The sequence below is a fragment of the Ictalurus punctatus genome, chromosome 1 (genome assembly GCF_001660625.3).
Source record: "Ictalurus punctatus breed USDA103 chromosome 1, Coco_2.0, whole genome shotgun sequence".
Taxonomy (NCBI): Eukaryota; Metazoa; Chordata; class Actinopteri; order Siluriformes; family Ictaluridae; genus Ictalurus; species Ictalurus punctatus.
In genome coordinates, this window is record NC_030416.2 from 11,056,910 (window position 1) to 11,076,381 (window position 19,472).

Below are 19,472 nucleotides of genomic sequence, written 5' to 3' on the forward strand. Positions count from 1 at the left end.
TGCTTGGTTTTCATTAGGAGACGTCTCCTCCGTGTTCCTGCTGTAACCATGTTGGGTGAAGAAATCTGTCACGAAATCCACGTAAAGAAGGTTTAGGATGGATGCAATCGCAGTTAAGAGCTTTATTGAAGAGAGGCAGGCAGATAAATCTAAATAGTGAGACAATAGTGTGGTCGGAATAACAGGCAAGGGGTCAGGCGATCAACATACAGGCATAAACGAGGCAAGGCAAGAATCGAAAATGAGTAACGAGAACTAGATCAAAACCGGAATAAACAAACATGGTCTCAAGGCTTGGAAATGACAGACAATGCAACTGTGCATATTATTTCACAAAGACATTGTGAATGAGCAGTATCTTTAATAGTGTCGTGTGATTGTGAGTGTGATTGGGAACAGATGTGTCTGGCTAGTGTTTGGGAGAAGGTGAACATGTGTGTGTAGTCCATTGCGGCCATGTTTGTAGGCCGCAGTGCAGGATGGGAATTGTTGTCACGGGTTTGCTGTGACAGTGTTAAAGTCTTGGGCACATTTATAGAAATGCTATAAATCAAATGTTATTTTTAAAAAATTATATTATTAAACATTTCTACACACAAAAATCTGCTATAAAAACAGAAAAGTTAATATTTGGCAGCCTTTAAATTTGCATCCGTACCATCAACACTTTGTGCAGTTTTATAAGGAAATTGACCGGTAAGTTTTTCTAAACAGCTTTGCAGATCAGTCACAGTTCGTCTGGAGATATTGACTGTAGAAATTACTTCTGTTTTTCAAGAAAAACAGAAAAGGGGTCCCCCTGAAAAGTGGTCTGTTATGTAATACATTACTTTCTTTAATGACATAGAAACATTTTCCTGTAATATTAAAATTGTGTTGGAAAAGTAATATTTGGAAATCTTTTTTTTTTCCAATAATGACCCAATAATACAGAAGTCATAAAATAAAGATATAAGACAAAATTTGTATTAAAAATTAGGGAGCCTAAACCATTTGCACAGCACTGTATATTCATACATATTCCTGTACATGTTCTTGTTTTAGGGGCTTTCACAAATCAGCTGCAGATCTACAATGTGACAAAACAGACACTCATGTATTACATGCACTGCACTGATCAAAGTGAACCACAATGCAACAGGAAATTACAGTCACATCTGACACAAATTGAACTTTGAAGTGTTCTTTAGAATTCTTCTGGGATGTCTACAGCTAACAAAGATATAGTAATCAGTAGTAATTTTAAATATTCAACTGGTTCTAAGAAGGTTAGGTTGTAATATTCAAAGAATAATGTTCCTGCAATTAAAAAACAAACAAACATCTGACATAATAATGGTTAGATATACAGTTTCTTGAGTTGAAGCTGTCTTCTTCTTCTTTTTTTTTTAGGAAGAAAGAAATTCAATTTAATGCCAGTAAAATTAAACAATTTAGGAACTTAATCATAATCTTCAGAAATAAACATAATAAACCTATATTCAGAACGAGAAAATCAACCTATATTCAAGATGCACTTGCTGAGATTTTCTGCAGTGAAAAAAAATCTTTGAACCCACTTTAAAAGTTCATAAAACCATATGTTCAGAAAACATTCTGCTAGACTAAAATTGTTAGCTGGGTATACAGCCTTAGATTTTCTTTTAGATATCATGCAGCAGTACTGGGAAATTATAAAAAGGTTTACCAAGGTCAAATCTGTTCTGACTGACACAAATTCAACAGTTAATTCTTCAAAAGCAATCTCCTGCTGATATTTCACTAAGGATTACAAGTAACATAACAGCAATGCAATGGTTTAGCTTTTCAGTGTGGCAAAATAAAAAGTAATACCATTTGTTTGTTGTATTTGGTGAAAATGCTGTGACTGTGTAAACCTGCGTTTGGCCAGTAGAGAGCACTGCCTGATCAGTGACTGCAGGGCATTACCAAATACTCTATTGGGCATTACTGGCAAATACACAGAACAGTGCAAGTATCTAATACACTGTCTTTATATGACAAAGGAAAACATAATTCAATTTCACAATTTACCTAAAAAATATATGTTGCAACAATCCAAAATGGACACCAACATTTTGTTTGAAAAAAAAAGTATGAAGCCTCCAGACCTGATTTGATACCCGCATACCCTCCCACAGAGTTAACATTTAACATGTTGTATACATAACATACAATAAAAAGGGTTTTCATTTTGCCCTCTCCATCATGCCTATTGCCCCTCCAATCAGCCCCTATTGCACATACAAAAGTATTTGGACACCTGACCATCATACGCACATGTGGTTCTTCCCGAAGTGTTTCATCCATCCATCCATTTTCTTTACCGCTTATCCTACAGGGTCACAGGGAACCTGGAGCCTATCCCAGGGAGCATCAGGCACAAGATGGGGTACACCCTGGACAGGGTGTCAATCCATCCCAGGGCACAATCACATACACATTCACACACCCATTCATACACTACGGACACTTTGAACATGCCAATCAGCCTACCATGCACGTCTTTGGTCTGGGGAGGAAAACCCCGCAGCACAGGGAGAACATGCAAACTCTACACACACAGGGCAGCAGCAGGAATTGAACCCCCAATTGAGTCAATGTGAGTCGAACGTTCTAACCACTAAGCCCAAAATTGGAACCATGCAGTTGCATAGAAAGTCTTCGTATGCTGTAGCATTACAATTTCCCTTCACTATAGTGAAGTTTTAAGGGGCCCAAACTTTTTCTTGCATGACAATGCCCCTGTGCACAACGTGAGGTCCATAAAGACATGATTTGCCAAGGTGAAGTGGAAGAACATGAGTTGTCTGCACAAACCCCTGACCTCAAACTTACTGAACAACTTTCTGATGAACTGGAACACATACTGCCTGCCAGGCCTCCTCCCCCCACACACATTGTTGCACACATAAGAATTTAGTTCTTTTGTTCTTTTGTAATTATTGCACAATTCTGTTTACTGCACATATTGTAGTTAAAAAAATAAGCGACTGTTTTCCCGTCAATACTGCAGCATTTTCTCTCCAACAGTCAGATCTACCTTTTCGATTTATTCGGTCAGGTTTTAAATACCTAGGTATCAACGTGACACGTTCTTTATCTAATCTTTTATCAGCTAATTTCACTCCCCTTATCTCAAAGGTTAAATCCAGCATTCAGAGTTGGGGTAACCTCCCCCTTTCTCTAATTGGCAGGATCAATGTCGTCAAAATGAATATATTACCGAAGTTTCTTTTCTTGTTCCAACAAGTTCCTCTTTTTCTGCCAAAATCATTCTTTGATTAATCGGATAAGATAATTAGTAAGTTTATTTGGGGTGGGAAGCCACCAAGGGTTCGTAAATCTTTATTGCAGCGATGTAGACTTAGTGGAGGACTTGCATTACCCAATTTTCAATTCTATCACTGGGCTGTGCAAATCCATAAACTTTGCTACTGGGTTAAATCTCCTGGATCTTCTTGGTGTAAATTGGAACTATCTTCTTGTAGGGAATCCTCTTTACCTGCTTTACTTTATTCCTCTCTACCTGCAAAACTCTCCCTATAAAATTATAATTAAGTTGTCCTCAACACACTTAAGACTTGGTATCAATTTAGACGGCGCTTTAAATTTGTAGCTGCATCCTCTTTGGGTCCTTTAGAGAACAACCACCTATTTCTTCCATCGTGTTTGGACTCTACATTTTCAGTGTGGTATGACAAGGGCATTAAACAAGTTAGAAATCTGTATGCCGATGGTATCTTTGACAGCTTTGCCAATCTGTCATCTACATTGGTTGGATTTATTTTCGGTGTTTGTACTTTTTAATTTTGTTTTCCTTTTTTAGTATAAAAAGAAAAAACTGTGAATGATTGTTGCTGTGTGTCAGTCGGTTTGTTTTTCTTCTCAATAAAATATTTTGTGGAAAAAAAAGTAATTAAAAAAAGTTTGAAGGCAGTTACAAAGGCAAAGGTAAAGGCATTTAAATAATTATGTCGCATTCAGAAAGGAAGATTCAAACTTTAACTGTGTCTAAATGAATTCATTTTTCTATTTTGCTTATAGGACAGTACCAATGAAGCCCATGCCTAAACCTTAATGTGATGATCTGGGATAAATTGGTGGAGAATTAATTCACTGTCAGCTGTTCAGTCCTGCATTTGTGTTTTTAATGACACTGTTTATAGTCCTTTGCTCACATCTCTAGGCGTTAGGGTTATCAAAATGGGTGATTAATCAGCACAGATCTTTCTGTAGAGTCGCTTAGTGAGAAGCAGTGGTGGAGCTCCAGATCTCTCCTGATGGATTTACATGCTGTGTGCTGCTCTCTGCTTCTGCTGACATGTACAGGTGAACACATTCATTATATCTCCAGCTTCAGCCTTTTTTAAAATACTTGTTCAATTTTAGGATAGAAGAAGAATCCAGTAAGGAATTTCAGTTTAGCCTAATCCAATAATATAGAATTATAAAACAAACAAACAAACAAACAAAAAATAACAAAGCATACAATTTCTGTCTTTGTTTAGTAGCCAAAAATTGTATACATGTTTTAATGAATGTATGATGTATAACACCATCAACAACAATGATTAGTTTTGCCTGTGTATGAGTTTCTATACTATGGAAAAGCCTTGATCTATGATGTTTGCCTGCTTGTCGTCATGGCCATCATGACTGATCCTTTTATATCTGTTTTTTTAACTCAAGCTTCTATCTTTCTTATCTGCTTTATTTTCCGTCCGGTTTGCTCTGTTCTGGTCTATGATCGTTTGGCTCTTTTAAATATTCGAGCGGAAGTGACTGACTGTTTGATACACGATCCCAGTGTCAACCTGCGTCTCCATTCCCATGCCGAGCCAGTCACACTGCTGCAAGTCTGCCACCTGCTGGGTGTTTATGTTTGTGGAGGAAACGCCGAAGGAAGCGTGGAAAGCGGGCTGGATGCTTAGTGAGGTCAAAGAAGACTCTGAGGAATACTGTCTCCTGCTCTGTGGTGTTGAAGTGCTGCCAACTTTGAGCGGTTCATAGCTGGTGACTATATTTCCTCTTTCATCTTGATCAGGGTGGCGACATTGTGGAGCGTCGATTCGAGGCAGCAGCGTGAAAGTAGCTACTTCCCCTGAGTAGCGATAGGTCGGGAAATAAATATGATACTTCTCAACTTTCATCAGTGACAGTGGTTCTGATCAATGCAAGATCTCTTTCTAACAAATCCTTTATTTTGAACGATCTTTTTCTCTCTCCTGAATCGGATTTTCTTGTTGCTATGGAGACTTGGCTCAGCAATGGTGACACGACTCCTCTTTCTGAACTTTTATCTCCTGATTGTAGCTTCTTTAGCTCCCCAATGGCGGTCAGTAGGGGTGAGGGCCTTGCAGTTATTTAAAAAAAAAAGTTTAAATGCAGACTTCTATCTCCTGAGGCATATTCCACATTTGAAGCTCAGTTAATTATGTTGAACTCATTTAAATCTGTGTTATGTGCTCTCATCTACAGACCTCCTTCATGTCACAAAGATTAGCTAGGCCTATATATAAATGAGTTCTCTGACTTTTCATCTGATATTATTCCTTGCTCAGATAACATTTTCTTTTTCGGGGATTTTAATATTCATGTGTGTTGTCCTTCGAGACCCCTGGTCAAAGGGTTTGTTAATTTATTAGGGTATTTTCACATATAGTTCATTTTAAATGAATCAAACCCAGTTCACTTAAAGTGCACCTAATATGGCTTTTCAAATATTATCTTTCATGTAGAGTGTTAGAGCTGTTTGTGAATGTAAAAAGTCTGCAAAGTTTAAAAAATCAAAGCGGATAACAAATGGGGTTATTGACTCCCAAAAGAAGGAACCGATTGTGAACAGCTGAAACGAGTCGTTAGTAATTCCAGACTTACTTCCTATACTAACCCAGTCGTTTTCAAAGTGGGGGTCAAATGCCATTTGTGGGCCTTGCCCTGGAAAAGTTTGGGAACCCCTGTACTAACCTATGTAGGTTTGTTTAAAAACAAACAAACAAACAAACAAAAAAAGCCCCGGCCCTGGTCTTCATCGACTGCTGGCGAACAGATGGAGCTGAAACTCGTTATGATGGTGGGCATTTCCTTTTCGACACCAATCACAACAGACTGGGACATCTGACCAATCAGAGCAGAGTATGCTCTCTGAAAGGAGTTTAGAATTAGTCCTTTAGAATGATCATTTAAGTGTCGTTTGTGACACTGGTGGGGGGGAAAGGTAATGCTACAGTTTACATTATGGGCATGTTAAAGTGTTTTTTCACCTTGGATGCATGTAAATTTATTGTATGAGACATTTAAAACAAAATTAGGCACGTTTCAAAACCATAATAGGTGCGCCTTAAAGTGAACCAGAAAGGGAACCAGATGAAAGTGACGTCAGTCCTTTTGGTGTACTGGACTCAAAAGAGAACCCGGTTCATTTTTTGGTCCTCTTCAGCAATGAAGTCATCTCAGACCCTTTCTTGTTCACACCACAACTTCATAAGAACTCAGACCCCAGCTTGCACCCAAAATTTCACCAAAGTCATCGTAGAAGGGACAGGAATCCTTGATTTCAGTTCAACACATTTTTTCACGGATGCTCATTTACTTCTGTTGTATTTTTTATTTTTACTTTTACCCAGCATTGTAGTGCTGTTCTCTTATAGCCCCTTTCCTTTATTTTTTGAGAAAACAAAAAAAACAACAACACTTTTTTGTTCTTATGTTTTGAGAATAGTTGGCATTTAATGCAAACAAATAAATAAATAAAGTGCACAGCTCTCCTCCTGAGACCACACAACCCCACGACCTGACATAGTGAAAAGTTTTGGTGTTTTCTGCAGTGATGGAACATGGCTGCAGGTATGACAAACCTCCAGGTACACATGTCGAAAACGAAAGTGGACCGGGACTTCATTGCTTTCACATATAATGAAGAAATCGAACCACAAATGAACTGTACTTGGACCATCTCCGGAGGTGGATGTTCATTCAGTAATGTTAATTTTTGAGATCACTTGGTTTGTTCACATATACACGCTGAACTGCTCCAAGAGCGTTTGGAGGGCTCAAATGAACCAGTTGTTGTAATGGAGGTTAGGATGGATGCAAGTGCAGATAAGAGCTTTTATTAAAGAGAGGCAGGCAGACAAATCCAAATCATGAGACAATAGTGTGGTCAAAAAACAAGCAATGGGTCAGGCGATAGGCAAACAGGCACCAACTAGACAAAACAGGAATCGAGAAATGTGGATGAGAACAGAAGCAAAACTAGGACACAAAACACAATGACCAATGGCTTGGTGTATGGAAAACACTGTAGTACTTCACAAAGACTTAGTGTTCAAACAGTCTCTTTAATGTGCGGTGTGATTGCGTGTGAGATTGGATGCAGGTGTGTGTGATTAGAATGAAAGTGAGTGTTCTGGGAATTGCGGTCCATGGTGGCCATGTTTGCAGGCCACAGTGCAGGATGGGAAATGTAGTCACTGATTTGTTGTGATATGACAGGTGTGAAAACACCCTAGATTCATTTGGTTTATCTCAGTGTATTGCTGGTCCTACACATGTATTTGGTCTTACCCATGATCTGGATTTATCTCTTGGTTTTTCCATTGGCAATGTGTAAAGTGCTGACACTGTGTTCTCAGACCTAAAACTTTTATTTTCAATCCTATTTTTTCATACAGTGATTAGGCTAATGATGGCCCTGTTGCTGTCACATCTCATTTTCTCTCTCTTTCTATCTCTAGTAGTTTTTCAGCTACTTTTAATGTTTCTCCACTGAAATTGTTGCTGGAGTCTCCATTATCTGGTATGGGACCTGAGGAGTTGGTCTCCCAGTTTAACTCTTCATGTTCTGATATCTTAAACTTTGCGGCTCCTTTAAAAGTTAGGAAGAAAAAAGTCAAGGCTCAGACCTGGTTGAATAGTAATAGCCGTGCTCTTAGGCAAGAGTGCAGGAGGGCTGAGCAAAAATGGCTTAAAGATAAATTACAAGTGTCCTATGAGATTTTGAGAGACTAAATATCAAAGAGCAGTAAAATTAGCCAAATCAAACTATCTCTCTGATATTATTTCAAAGAACTCTCATAATTCAAAAGTATTTTTTACTACCATTACATCAGTTCTTCATCCCATTGCCCTTACCTCCATCTCTCCCCTTCGGTGAATAAGTGAACAGTTTTTAAAATTCTTCACTGGTAAGATTCCTGATACACGCTCATGGATCTTATCTGTTAGTAATGATCCTGTTATCTTTTCTGTTCCACTAAATCTGTTGACCTGTTTTGCACCTGTGTCCCTGTCTCAACTCAAACACACAATTGCGCATATGAAGCTTAATGGTTCTTCATGTGATGTTATTCCATCCACTTTGTTTAAGGAGGTGGTGGACTCAATTTGTCCAAGTGTGTTATCGATTGTCAACAGTAGCCTGTCCACTGGGATTGATCCCAGCGGCTTCAAACATGCTATCATTTAGCTGCATTTTAAGAAAGCAAATCTTGATTTGTCTTGATTTTTTCACATCTTGATTGATGTGAAAAGCTTGCACTGTGCTTGCACAACTAAATAACTTTTTAGCTAGAAACAACATTTCAGTGGGTGCATGGTGGCTTAGTGGTTAGCACGTTTGCCTCACACCTCCAGGTGTGATTCCAGATTCCGGGGTTCGATTCCCGCCTTTCCTACCGGCCTTTCCCGCTGGGACCATGTGTGTTCTCGCTGTGCTGCGGGGGTTTCCTCCGAGCACTCTGGTTTCCCCCCAGTCCAGACTTTAGACTGGGTGTGTCTAGAGTGTCTGTAGTGTATGTGATTGTGCCCTGGATGACCTGGACTGGCAGCCTGTCCAGGGTGTACCCTGCCTTGTGCCCGATGTTTCCTGGGATAGGCTCCAGGTTCCCCCGCGGTTGAAGATGGATGGATGGACAAACTTTCAGTCAGGTTTCAGAACCGGTCATTGTACTGAGTTGGCTCTGTTGAGGGTTTTAAATGGTATCTTATTAGGTGTGGATTCTGGTAGTCCTGCTGCTCTTCTGCTGCTTGATCTTAGTTCCACTTAGTTCCATCATCTAAGAAACCAGGTTGGTATTCTTGGATTGGGTGTAAGTATAGAACCATTTCAGTTTGTTTAGTGCAGGGGTTCCCAAACTTTTCCAGGGCAAGGCCCCCCCAAATGGCATTAACATTTGCCCGAGGCCCCCCTTTTGCAAGATGTCTTTAAAACACATAAAAAATACAGACTTCTGAAGATATCCCCCTTTTCTATTATTAATAATTACATCTTACATCTTTACATTACATTAGGAATTGATTGTGTGTGTGTGTGTGTGGTTGTCTGAGAATGAGAATTTATTTTTGACATGAAATTGTTGAGGCCCCCCGGGCGCCCCCTGGCGGCCCCCACTTTGAAAACCACTGGTTTAGAGATCTGTTCTTCATCAGTTGTTCCATTAAGGTGTGGGGTTCCACACTTTACTTTGACCGGTGTGAAGTTTTGGTTGGCAAACAACTTTCCCAAATTAAATGAGGATAATTTTGTTGATTGGTTTTGGTCAAAGGGGATGTGGGGTGGATTTAAATGAAATTTAAACTTTAAACGACAAAAAAACTAAAAAAAAACTCTCCTGTATCAAAAACCTGGGTGTTATTTTTGACACTGAGCTCATGTTTCAATGCCAAATAAATTCTGTTGTTAAAAATATTTTTTTTCCATCTTAGACATATAGCAAAGTTGAAGTCCATTCTTTCTTTTGATAATTTGAAGAAGGTTGTGCATGCCTTTGTGTCTCCTCGTTTGGACATCTGTAAAGCTTTGTATCTGGGTGTGAGTCAGGCCTCTCTCTTTCGCCTGCAACTGGTCCAAAATTCTGCTGCTAGGCTTTTAACTGGCACCAGGAAAAGAGTCCATATTACCCCAGTCTTGATTTCATTACATTGTTTGCCGATTCCATACTGAATACAGTACAAAGTGTTGCAATATATATTTAAGGCTGTTCATGTTCTAACACAAAAGTATATCTCAGAATTAATAAGTCTGTATTAACCTTCAAGGTCTCTTCGTTGTGGAGATCAGCTGTGTCTGTCGGTTCCTCGATCTCGCCTTAAATCTCAAGGTGATAGAACTTTTGCGGTGGCAGCACCTAGACTTTGGGACGAGTTTCTGTTGGCCATCTCCATCTCTAGTGTCTTTTCAGAGGGCCTTAAAATGTATTTACTTTCTCTAGCTTTTAATGAATGCATTATAAAATGGTCTATCAATTTCTTTTATTTTGTCTTTGTCTGTTTTAAATGCTTGTTCTATTCTTGGCTTTACGTATGTGATCATTTCTATAACTCCATGTGCAGCACTTTGGTACCCATTGTGGTTTTTGACTTGAGTTGAGTTTAGAAGAACAATGCTGTTCCCTTTCAAAGGGAACTTCAACAATGCATTTAGCATAACAGTATGGGAAGCACCCTTGCTCGCGTGACCGGTATCTGAAGCTTGTGTAAAATCATGCCTCTACTTATAGGCCTGCCTTGATCAGGTGACGTGGCAATTAAGTGCGTTGCATGATATATATATATATATATATATATATGGCACCTGTGAACATCGCCACCAGCCTTATTATCTTCAGCGAGACTGCATATCTGTTGTTTGTGTGACAAACATTCATTTCTACTCTATATTTTCTCAAAATCTCTCAACTTTTCTATCCCTTTTTTAAAGAAAAGAAAAGAGAGGGAAAGAATGAGCGAGAAAGATTTCAGAAAGTGTGTTAGGCCTTGCTCCCGTCTCATCACGGGAGGAGACGGACACGCTTTCTGTGTGAAGTGTTTGGGCTTAGAGCATGTGACAGCAGCCCTCGAGGGGTCTGACTGTCAGCATTGTGAACATTTCACAATTAGGCAACTATGCTCTCGGCTCGCTCTCTTCTCGTCCGAAGGGAGTTCGCCCGGCCATCCATGAGTGGAGTCCGGGCCAGCACTAGTGCGAGGGAGGCGCAGAAGGTGAGTGTGGTGGCCCGCCTTCCCCCGCAGAGAGCCAGGGGGACCGGGCGGCCACAGCCACAGCCTGCTAAGAGGCCTGATCTAAGAATGATCATAAAAGCAAAGCTGGCAAGGAAGGAACGGTCCTGATGGGCCATGGAGGTACGTATCAGGGGATATGAGGTTGTTAGGGAAGATAGCTCCCAGTGCTACTGTAGGGCCTGCCCTGGCCAAGACCATCCCACATTTTCAGCCTTCTCTGGTCAGTGAGCTGTCACAGGGTGATGGAAATCTGATGCTTTCCCTCCAACAGAATGTGGAAAAGCCAACATCACTGAAAGACTATCTGGCAGCATGGAAACTACTGCCACATGTGTCTCCATGGGTTCTGTCTACCATAGAAAAGGGTTACCAGGTCCAGTTCAGAGCTCGACCCCCAAATTCAGAGGTGTGCTCACCACAGTTGTCAGCACAGAGCAGAGCCCAATGTTAGCGTAGGAAGTAAGTTCCCTTTTTGACAAAGCGGCCATAGAACATGTACCCCATTCCCTAAGGGAGGGAGGTTTTTACAGCCGTTATTTCCTGGTCCGCAAAAAAGATGGGAGTATCCGGCCAATTTTAGAGCTGCGTCATCTGAACCGTACTCTTCGGACATACAGGTTCAAGATGTTAACGCTCAAACTTATCGTGCCACAGATTCAGTTCGAGGACTGGTTTGTGACGATAGATCTGAAAGATGCATATTTCCACATAGGAATATTGCCCAGTCACAGGAAGTTACTGAGGTTTGCGTTTGGAGACAACACATACCAATTTTGGGTTCTTCCCGTCAGGCTAGCTTTATCCCCTCGCACCTTCACAAAGTGCATGGATGCTGCTCTGCCTCCCTTGCAACTCCAGGGCATCCGTGTACTAAAGTACCTGGACGACTGGTTAATTCTAGCACGTTCCAGGGAACAGGCAGTTCAACATTGAGCTGTTGTTCTCACCCACATGAGGAGCTTGGGGCTCAGGTTGAACCTCAAGAAAAGTATGCTTTCTCCAGTGCAGAGGACAACTATTCTAGGGGTTATATCGGATTCTACTACGATGAGGGCGTTTCTGTCCCCAACACGCGTAGGATCAATCCTACCAACGTCATACCATTGGGCCTATTGCACATGAGACTGTTTCAGTGGTGGTTGAAAAGTCAGGGGTTTCATCCGAGGATGAAACCTCTGAGAGTAATCAGTGTCACGCGGCAATGCCTACGTGCTCTGAGTTTTTGGAGGTATCCGCAGTTTCTAGCCTCGGGCCATACTCTGGGGGCGTCTCCTTACTGTAAGACAGTAATGACAGACGCATCCCTCACGGGCTGAGGTGCAGTCTTAAATGGCTGCCCAGCTCACGGTCTTTGGATCGGCCCTCATCTGGAGTGGCAAATAAATCGCCTAGAGATGCGGGCCATATTCCTAGCACTGAAATTCTTTCTTCCTCAGTTGAGAGGTCACCGTGTGCTAGTTGTTTCAGACAACACAGCGGTGGTCTCATATATCAACCACCAGGAAAGTTACGTTCACGCCCCCTGTTCAGGCAGGCACAACTAATCCTGCTCTGGGCAAAGGGAAAGTTCTTGTCAGTGAGTGCAATGTACATTCCGGGCAGCCGGAATGTAGGGGAAGACATCCTGTCTAGGCAGGGGCTGAGGCCCAGGGGTTGGAGGCTCCATCCACATGTGGTGGAGTCCATTTTCCAACAAGCAGAAGTGGATGTGTTTGCCTCCGAGAAGACAACACACTGCCCGCTGTGGTTCACCCTCACTCCTCCTGCACCATTGGGGCTGGACGCCATGGTGCACACGTGGACGAGGTCACGTCTATATGCTTTTCCCCTGATCGCTCTACTCCCACAAGTTCTAGCGAGAGTTCACCAAGACCGTCTATGTCTGCTGCTAGTAGGACCTTATTGGCCAGCTCGAATATGGTTCTCAGAGATAATTTCCCTGCCCAACGGTACTGTGGGTCTGGCCCCTGATGGGCACCAGTTCATAGATTCTAGTCTCACAACTGAGGTTGTGGAGACCATGTTAAATGCTAGAGCACCATCCACAAGGTAATTGTATGCGCTCAAGTGGCGGCTTTTTGTTTTGTGGTGTGAGGAATGTCAGCTAGACCCAGTGAACTGCACAATAGCTACAGTCCTGGAGTTCCTACAAGAATGTTTCTCAGCAGGGTTGGCTCCTTCTACAATCAGGGTTTACGTGGCCGTCGTTTAGGCCAGACACGCCCCTGTTCATGTTGCTCTGTGGGGCCTCGCAACATGCAACATGCAACATCCTCTAACTTCGAGGTTCATGTGTGGTGTCAGATGCTGAGGCCCATCTGCAGGCCGTGTATACCTTCCTGAGATCTTTCCGTGGTCTTGGAAGGTCTGTCAGGGGCCCCATTTGAGCCCTTACAGTCAGCCTCTGAGAAGCTTCTGACTCTAAAGGTAGCTCTTCTACTGGCCCGGACATCTCTCAAGCGAGTGGGAGGTCTACAAGCTCTCTCCTTGCTTGTGCACACGTGCCCACATGCTCTCCAGCATGCTGCTTAAAGGGGCAACCGTGACAACCCCCCCAAGGGTGCTCCGGGAGGAATGTTTGGATGAAACATCCATCTCCATTGCCGGTCCCGGCCCCCTGGGCAAAATGTCCCCAGCTGAACCAGGAGACCGTGCGGCATTCTTAGTGGAACAAAAAAGCAGAGCGACATCCTCGGCAGAGCAGGCAAACAGAGCAACATCCTCAGTGGAGCAGGAAGGCAGAGTGACGTCCTCGGCATAGCAGGAAGGCAGAGCGACATCCTCAGCAGAGCAGGAAGGCAGAGCGACGTCCTCGATGGAGCAGGCAAACAGAGTGACGTACAAGTTCAGCCTGCAGGCTGAACTTGGTGGCTGTGTCAGCAGATTCGGGCATGAGAATAACTTGGTTGATCATGTCAGCTGACTTGGACATGAGCAAAGCTTGATTGTTTGTTTCAGCAAACTCGGGTGTGAGCAGAACTTGGTTGAACGTATTTACTGACTCTGGCGTGAAGATAACTTGGTTGGTCAGGTTAGCAGTCTTGGACGTGAGCAGAGCTTGGTTGTCCGTGTCAACAGACACTTGGTTGGTCATGTCAGCAGATGTAGACGTGAGCAGAGCTTGGTTGTCTGTGTCAACAGACACTTGGTTGGTCATGTCAGCAGACGTAGATGTGAGCAGAGCTTGGTTGTCCGTGTCAACAGACACTTGGTTGGTCATGTCAGTAGACGTGGACTTGAGCAGAGCTTGGTTGTCCGTGTCAACAGACACTTGGTTGGTCATGTCATCAGATGTAGACGTGAGCAGAGCTTGGTTGTCCGTGTCAACAGACACTTGGTTGGTCATGCCAGCAGACGTAGACGTGAGCAGAGCTCGGCTGTCCATGTCAACAGACACCTGGGACAATAACTGGGCATTACAGTGGACCTCTGGAGCTGAGACCCCTCCGTGGGTCTCAGGTTGGAGCTTGGGTTCCGAGGTCGCCCTGTTGACCTCTGGCTGGAGCTCTGGTGCTGAGACCTCCTCGTGGGTCTCAATCTGGAGCTCTGAGGTCGCCACGTGGGCCTCTGGCCGGGGCTCAATGGGTGAGACCACCTCATGGATCTCAGTTTCAAGCTCTGAGGTTGCCACGTTGTCCTCTGAAGCTGAAGCTCAGTGGGTGCTTTCTTGTGTAGCCGTTTGTGCTTATGCCAGCTGATCTTGAAGCATCCCTTTGAGTAGAAAAATGCTTCCTGGAGACCTAGCTTCTTGCATGTAGGACACTGCAGGGGAGCCTCTTTCCAGCAGCCCTCAGCCATACAGGTTGGTGCCACCTGCACCACGCTGGCCGGAACCTGAAGCGGAGCTGCCGATGCTACCTGGTCCACCCACTCATAATACATGTGGAACGGCAGGTCAGCCTTGTTCGCCACATTGACTCCCTTCAACAGTTTATCCAGGTTGTAGCTCTGCCCTGGATCTCCAAACTACTTCAAAAATAGTTCTATGAACTGCTTACTGTTCTCCAGTCCCCAGGATCCCATGGCTGCTAAACGCTGCGCCCAATGGTGAATTGGGCCAAAAAACCGGGACACCATGAACCTTATCCATTGCCTCTCGCTGGGCTTAGTGTCCGTTAAGCTCAAAAAATTTGTCTGGCAGTCAACCAGAAAATAGTCGGGGTAGCCAAAAAACCCATCAAACCAATCTGGGAGATCCACGAAAGTCTCTTGTGGAAACTGGATCGAATCCAAGACGGGGATGGTTTGCGTAGCGAGAAGTCTCTCTCGTCCTCCTGCTGCATCCATGATAGGCGGAGTATTCTATCGCATCTCGTGATGTAAGGAGATTAGGACGGATGCAAATGCAGTGTAACAGTTTTATTGAAGAGAGACACAGGCAAGTAAATCCAAATCGTAATCCAAAAACGTAATCCAGAAACATGCAAAGGTCAGGCGATCAAAGGTCAGGAATCAATGTCATGGTCATGAAAAACAGGGTCGAGATACAAAACAAGAAACATAAACTATGACTAGGAACTGGGAGCGGAAAACCAGCGTGGACTAAATAAACTAATCTAACAATGAAACCTAACATGGACAAATAACTAAGACTACGACTGTGATTAACTATCGTATGGAATCTAAACTAATCGAATCTATCTAACGTAGTGTATCTATCTAATACTCCACGCCGTGTGCTGGGAGGCGCGTGGTCTATATACAAACATAATCATGAATAAGTGCTGACGGCTGATACCAATCTAGACACACGCTTAACCTCTTTTACCGGTAGCCAAAAAATGGCATTTTTGTCTGTTTTTTGGGTACCTGTTTTCAGCATTGATTTATTTTGTGATATCACACACCACAGTAGTGGTTAATGGCGCCTATGAAAGTAGACATTTAAGACTTTAAGAATTAGCAGTTATTCCAAGTATTTCTTCTTTTACCTAGCCTACCTGGGGCAATATATTCGGAATTATTTTTTTTTAATTGTAATTTTTTTTTTTTTACTTTTAACACAAATGTTATATCTTCAGAGAAAATGTTGATATCAACCCCATTCCTGGTCTCAAAGATGCCCCAAGTAGTTGTCCATGAACTCCCAAAATAAGAGGAAGTTATCTCTAACCACTAAAATTGTGTGTAAGGTTATCCAAACACAGGTTAAAACCTCTCCAAAATGGCACAAAACCTCTTCAAATGGCACCAAATGTCTCCAAATGACATAAAACCTCTCTAAATAGCACAAAGCTTATAAAAATGGCACAAAGCCTTTAAAAATGGCAGACTTCTAGAAATAGCAAACTTTTTTTTTTTATAAAAGGCACAAAATAACCTCTCCAACAGGCACCAAACGTCTCCAAAAGGCACCGAACCTCTCCAAATGGCACAAAATGAAAACAAATGACAGTAGCATGAACTCTGTTACACAATGTGTAATTTCACACACACAAAAAAGTCTGAAACATACTTATAAAATATAATGTTTATTAAAAATAGAGCACTTGCTCTATTTAAGTGAATGAGCACTTGCTCTCCGAATGGCTCAAATGTTAGATACACGAGTGACCCCTCTCCTCAGACTTCTTTGGGGGTAGATAGAGCCCCTCAACTCAATCCACATAGTCTTCCATCCATCCATCTTCAACCGCTTACAACCTTTTCAGGGTTGCGGGGGAACCTGGAGCCTATCCCAGGGAACATCCGGCACAAGGCAGTGTACACCCTGGACAGGGTGCCAGTCCATCGCAGGGCACACATTCATACACTATGGACAATTTAGACACACCAGTCAGCCTACCATGCATGTCTTTGGACTGGGGGAGGAAACCGGAGTACCCGTTGGAAACCCCCGCAGCACGGGGAGAACGTGCAAACTCCGCACACACAGAGCCGCAGGAATCGAACCCCGACCCTGGTGGTGTGAGGCGAACCTGCTAACCACTAAGCCACCATGCACCCTCACATAGAAAAAAAAAAAGAGCCACTCTGAAATAACTGCTCCAGAAGACTTATTCTGGCTTTTTCGGGAGCACGCCGATAAATCGCACGCTGAGCGAAAACCAATAGAAAACTAGCGATCAGAAAAACTGTCAAACATGTTAAAACCTGCTGTATAAAGTTTTGCAGGAAGACCGCTAGAGCGGAGCTGCCATTTCCTGAACGTTTCTCTGCATGGCCCTGTAGCGCTTTGCTGATTGGCCTGTACCCGCTGACACAAACTCAAGACACACGCGTAAAAGGTTTGGTTGTGCTGATTACGCGTTTGATTTTCTCAAAATTTAGGAGGCGGGTTGTTCAGCATAGCCAAAGCAGATTAGCGTTTTTAGATGGTGTCTCAGTTCAGTTTATGGCTAATTACTAATTTCCATAGGGGTGGGATACCAAAACACTTTGCATTTTGAAGAGGACATTTGTGATTAAATATGGAGCATTGTATTTGTTTTCTTCAATAAAGCTGATGGACTGATTTATACCGATGGAAATGTGCATGATTTATAAAACCGCAAGCGAACTGGATTTTCGTCTATGTAGGTAATGTAAGGTAGTAAACGTTTATACAAGTCCGATCTTGGGATGGTGTTTTACTATCAAAAAAGCTTTAGTCGTGCTCTCCAATTTATCTTTGTCTCAATCTTTTCGTGGAGAGGTGTGAATTGTTTGCCCAGCAGGGAGCTCAAACTCCGCCCCTTTCCCATCCCCCTGCTCACCAGCAGTTAAGTGCACAGACAAAAAACTGTACACACAGAAAGCCAAAAGTGTCCTGAATAATCTTGTACCAGAACTGCGGCGATACAATAATTTATTTGTTTATACTAATTGAAAATGTACGATAAGTCGTTTTCCATTCCGCCGGCTGAATGAACGCTAGTGTTGGGGCGAAAGGAGTTAAACAATAGCCAATGTCAGAACAGGGAGGAGACATAACAGAAACATAACAAAACCATGTGTCCATAATAACCGATGTCACGATTGTCAATATACGTAGAGAGGGCGCTCGCACACCTTGCTCGTGCACGCGCGCCCACATGCTCTCCAGCGCGCTGCTTAAAGGGGAAACCGTGACACATATCATACACTGCTACTGTTGTCATGCTGATTTTGACCCTATTTTAAAAATCACCAGCTACCACTGAATGAAACAGAGCAGAGTGATTTTTTTATCTAAAAAAGGAGAGCTAATAGTACAGTAATTACACTTATGTCTTGTTTATAGATCATTAGTGTTGAGGTCTTATGTGTAGTGTCATGTATCTGAGCCCCGTTTAACTTTTTAATCACCAGGGCCAGCCTCCAATGTTACCGTAGTACCAAGTAAAACAGAGCTGGTTGAATTCAGCAGCACTGTGAGTCTCGTCTGCTCTGCGTCTGGCTCCTCACCTTCATTTATTTGGCTGAATGGCAGCCCTGAGGTAACAGCAGGGGACCGAGTTCAGCTAACAGACAACAACAGCAGTCTGACCGTTACTAGTGTGATCAGAGGTGACACAGGCCTATACCAATGTGAAGCATCCAGCATCTTCAGCAAAGAAATTAGTCCTCCATTGATCCTCACCATTTACTGTGAGTTAACTCTTGTTGACAATCATGAGATTTATCCAACAAACATGCATGATATACCTGGCCTGCACAAGACCATGATGGCTCTAAAGCTGACTAAATATGGACTGTTCCATTGCAGATGGTCCAGAAAATGTTGCTGTTGAAGTAGATCCAGTGGAACCCTTTTACAGCTCTGGGTCAAACCTCATACTGACCTGCTCAGCTGAGTCCAACCCTGCTGCTGTGTTTCAGTGGGCTGTGAATGGAACAGAGCTTGGTGAAATAGGCCAAGAGCTCTGATTGAGCAACATTCAGATCAGTCAAAGTGGCAATTACACCTGAATCGCCCATAACAAGCAGACCTTGAGACACTCCATGTCTGAATCCATCAGCATCACTGTACTAGGTGGGTTATAGTTTAGTTGTTGAATTCTTGTGCAACAAAAAATAACTAGTGTAGGGATTTTAGCAACCGGTGGGCGGAGCACAGACACACAGAAGGCTGTTTCAATGTTATGGGAGATTTATTTAAGACAATCGGTGAGCGGGGGTGCGTGTGTGTGTGGGTTGAAGGGCGATCGGGCGGTGAGGGTCTCAGCCGTCGGCGGTTACAGCCAAGGGGGTGGGGCGGAGCCGTCACTCGCGTCGGAGTCACCTGAAACCCGAAAAAAACACACAACAGCGATTAGCAAACAGGCACGCGTCGGCAAAACTCCATAAAATACGCCAGAAATTTGCGCACATGCTCGGAGATACTTCTCCCTTTCTGCGAGTGGAATATCGCCCTTTTTTACTCTCCCCTCGCTTGCTGGATGGTGGAATTCTTCCGCACGGTGCACCATTCACGAGCCGTGGGTGTGTTGGCGGCCCCGCCCCGCCGCCACGTGCTCTCTGGATGTCCAAAACATTTGGTGGCGCTGAAGCGGAACTGTCTCTTCTGC

At 43.1% G+C, this 19,472-nt stretch overlaps 1 protein-coding gene across 1 annotated transcript; it reads left to right on the forward strand.

The window, feature by feature from the left end:
- Positions 1–10,887: 10,887 nt before the first annotated feature.
- Positions 10,888–19,133, forward strand: LOC128632954 (carcinoembryonic antigen-related cell adhesion molecule 1-like). The gene is given in 3 exon segments (XM_053681222.1): positions 10,888–10,983; positions 18,267–18,552; positions 18,671–19,133. Coding segments are annotated over 3 exon segments (585 nt in total). The 3' UTR covers positions 18,874–19,133.
- Positions 19,134–19,472: the final 339 nt, after the last annotated feature.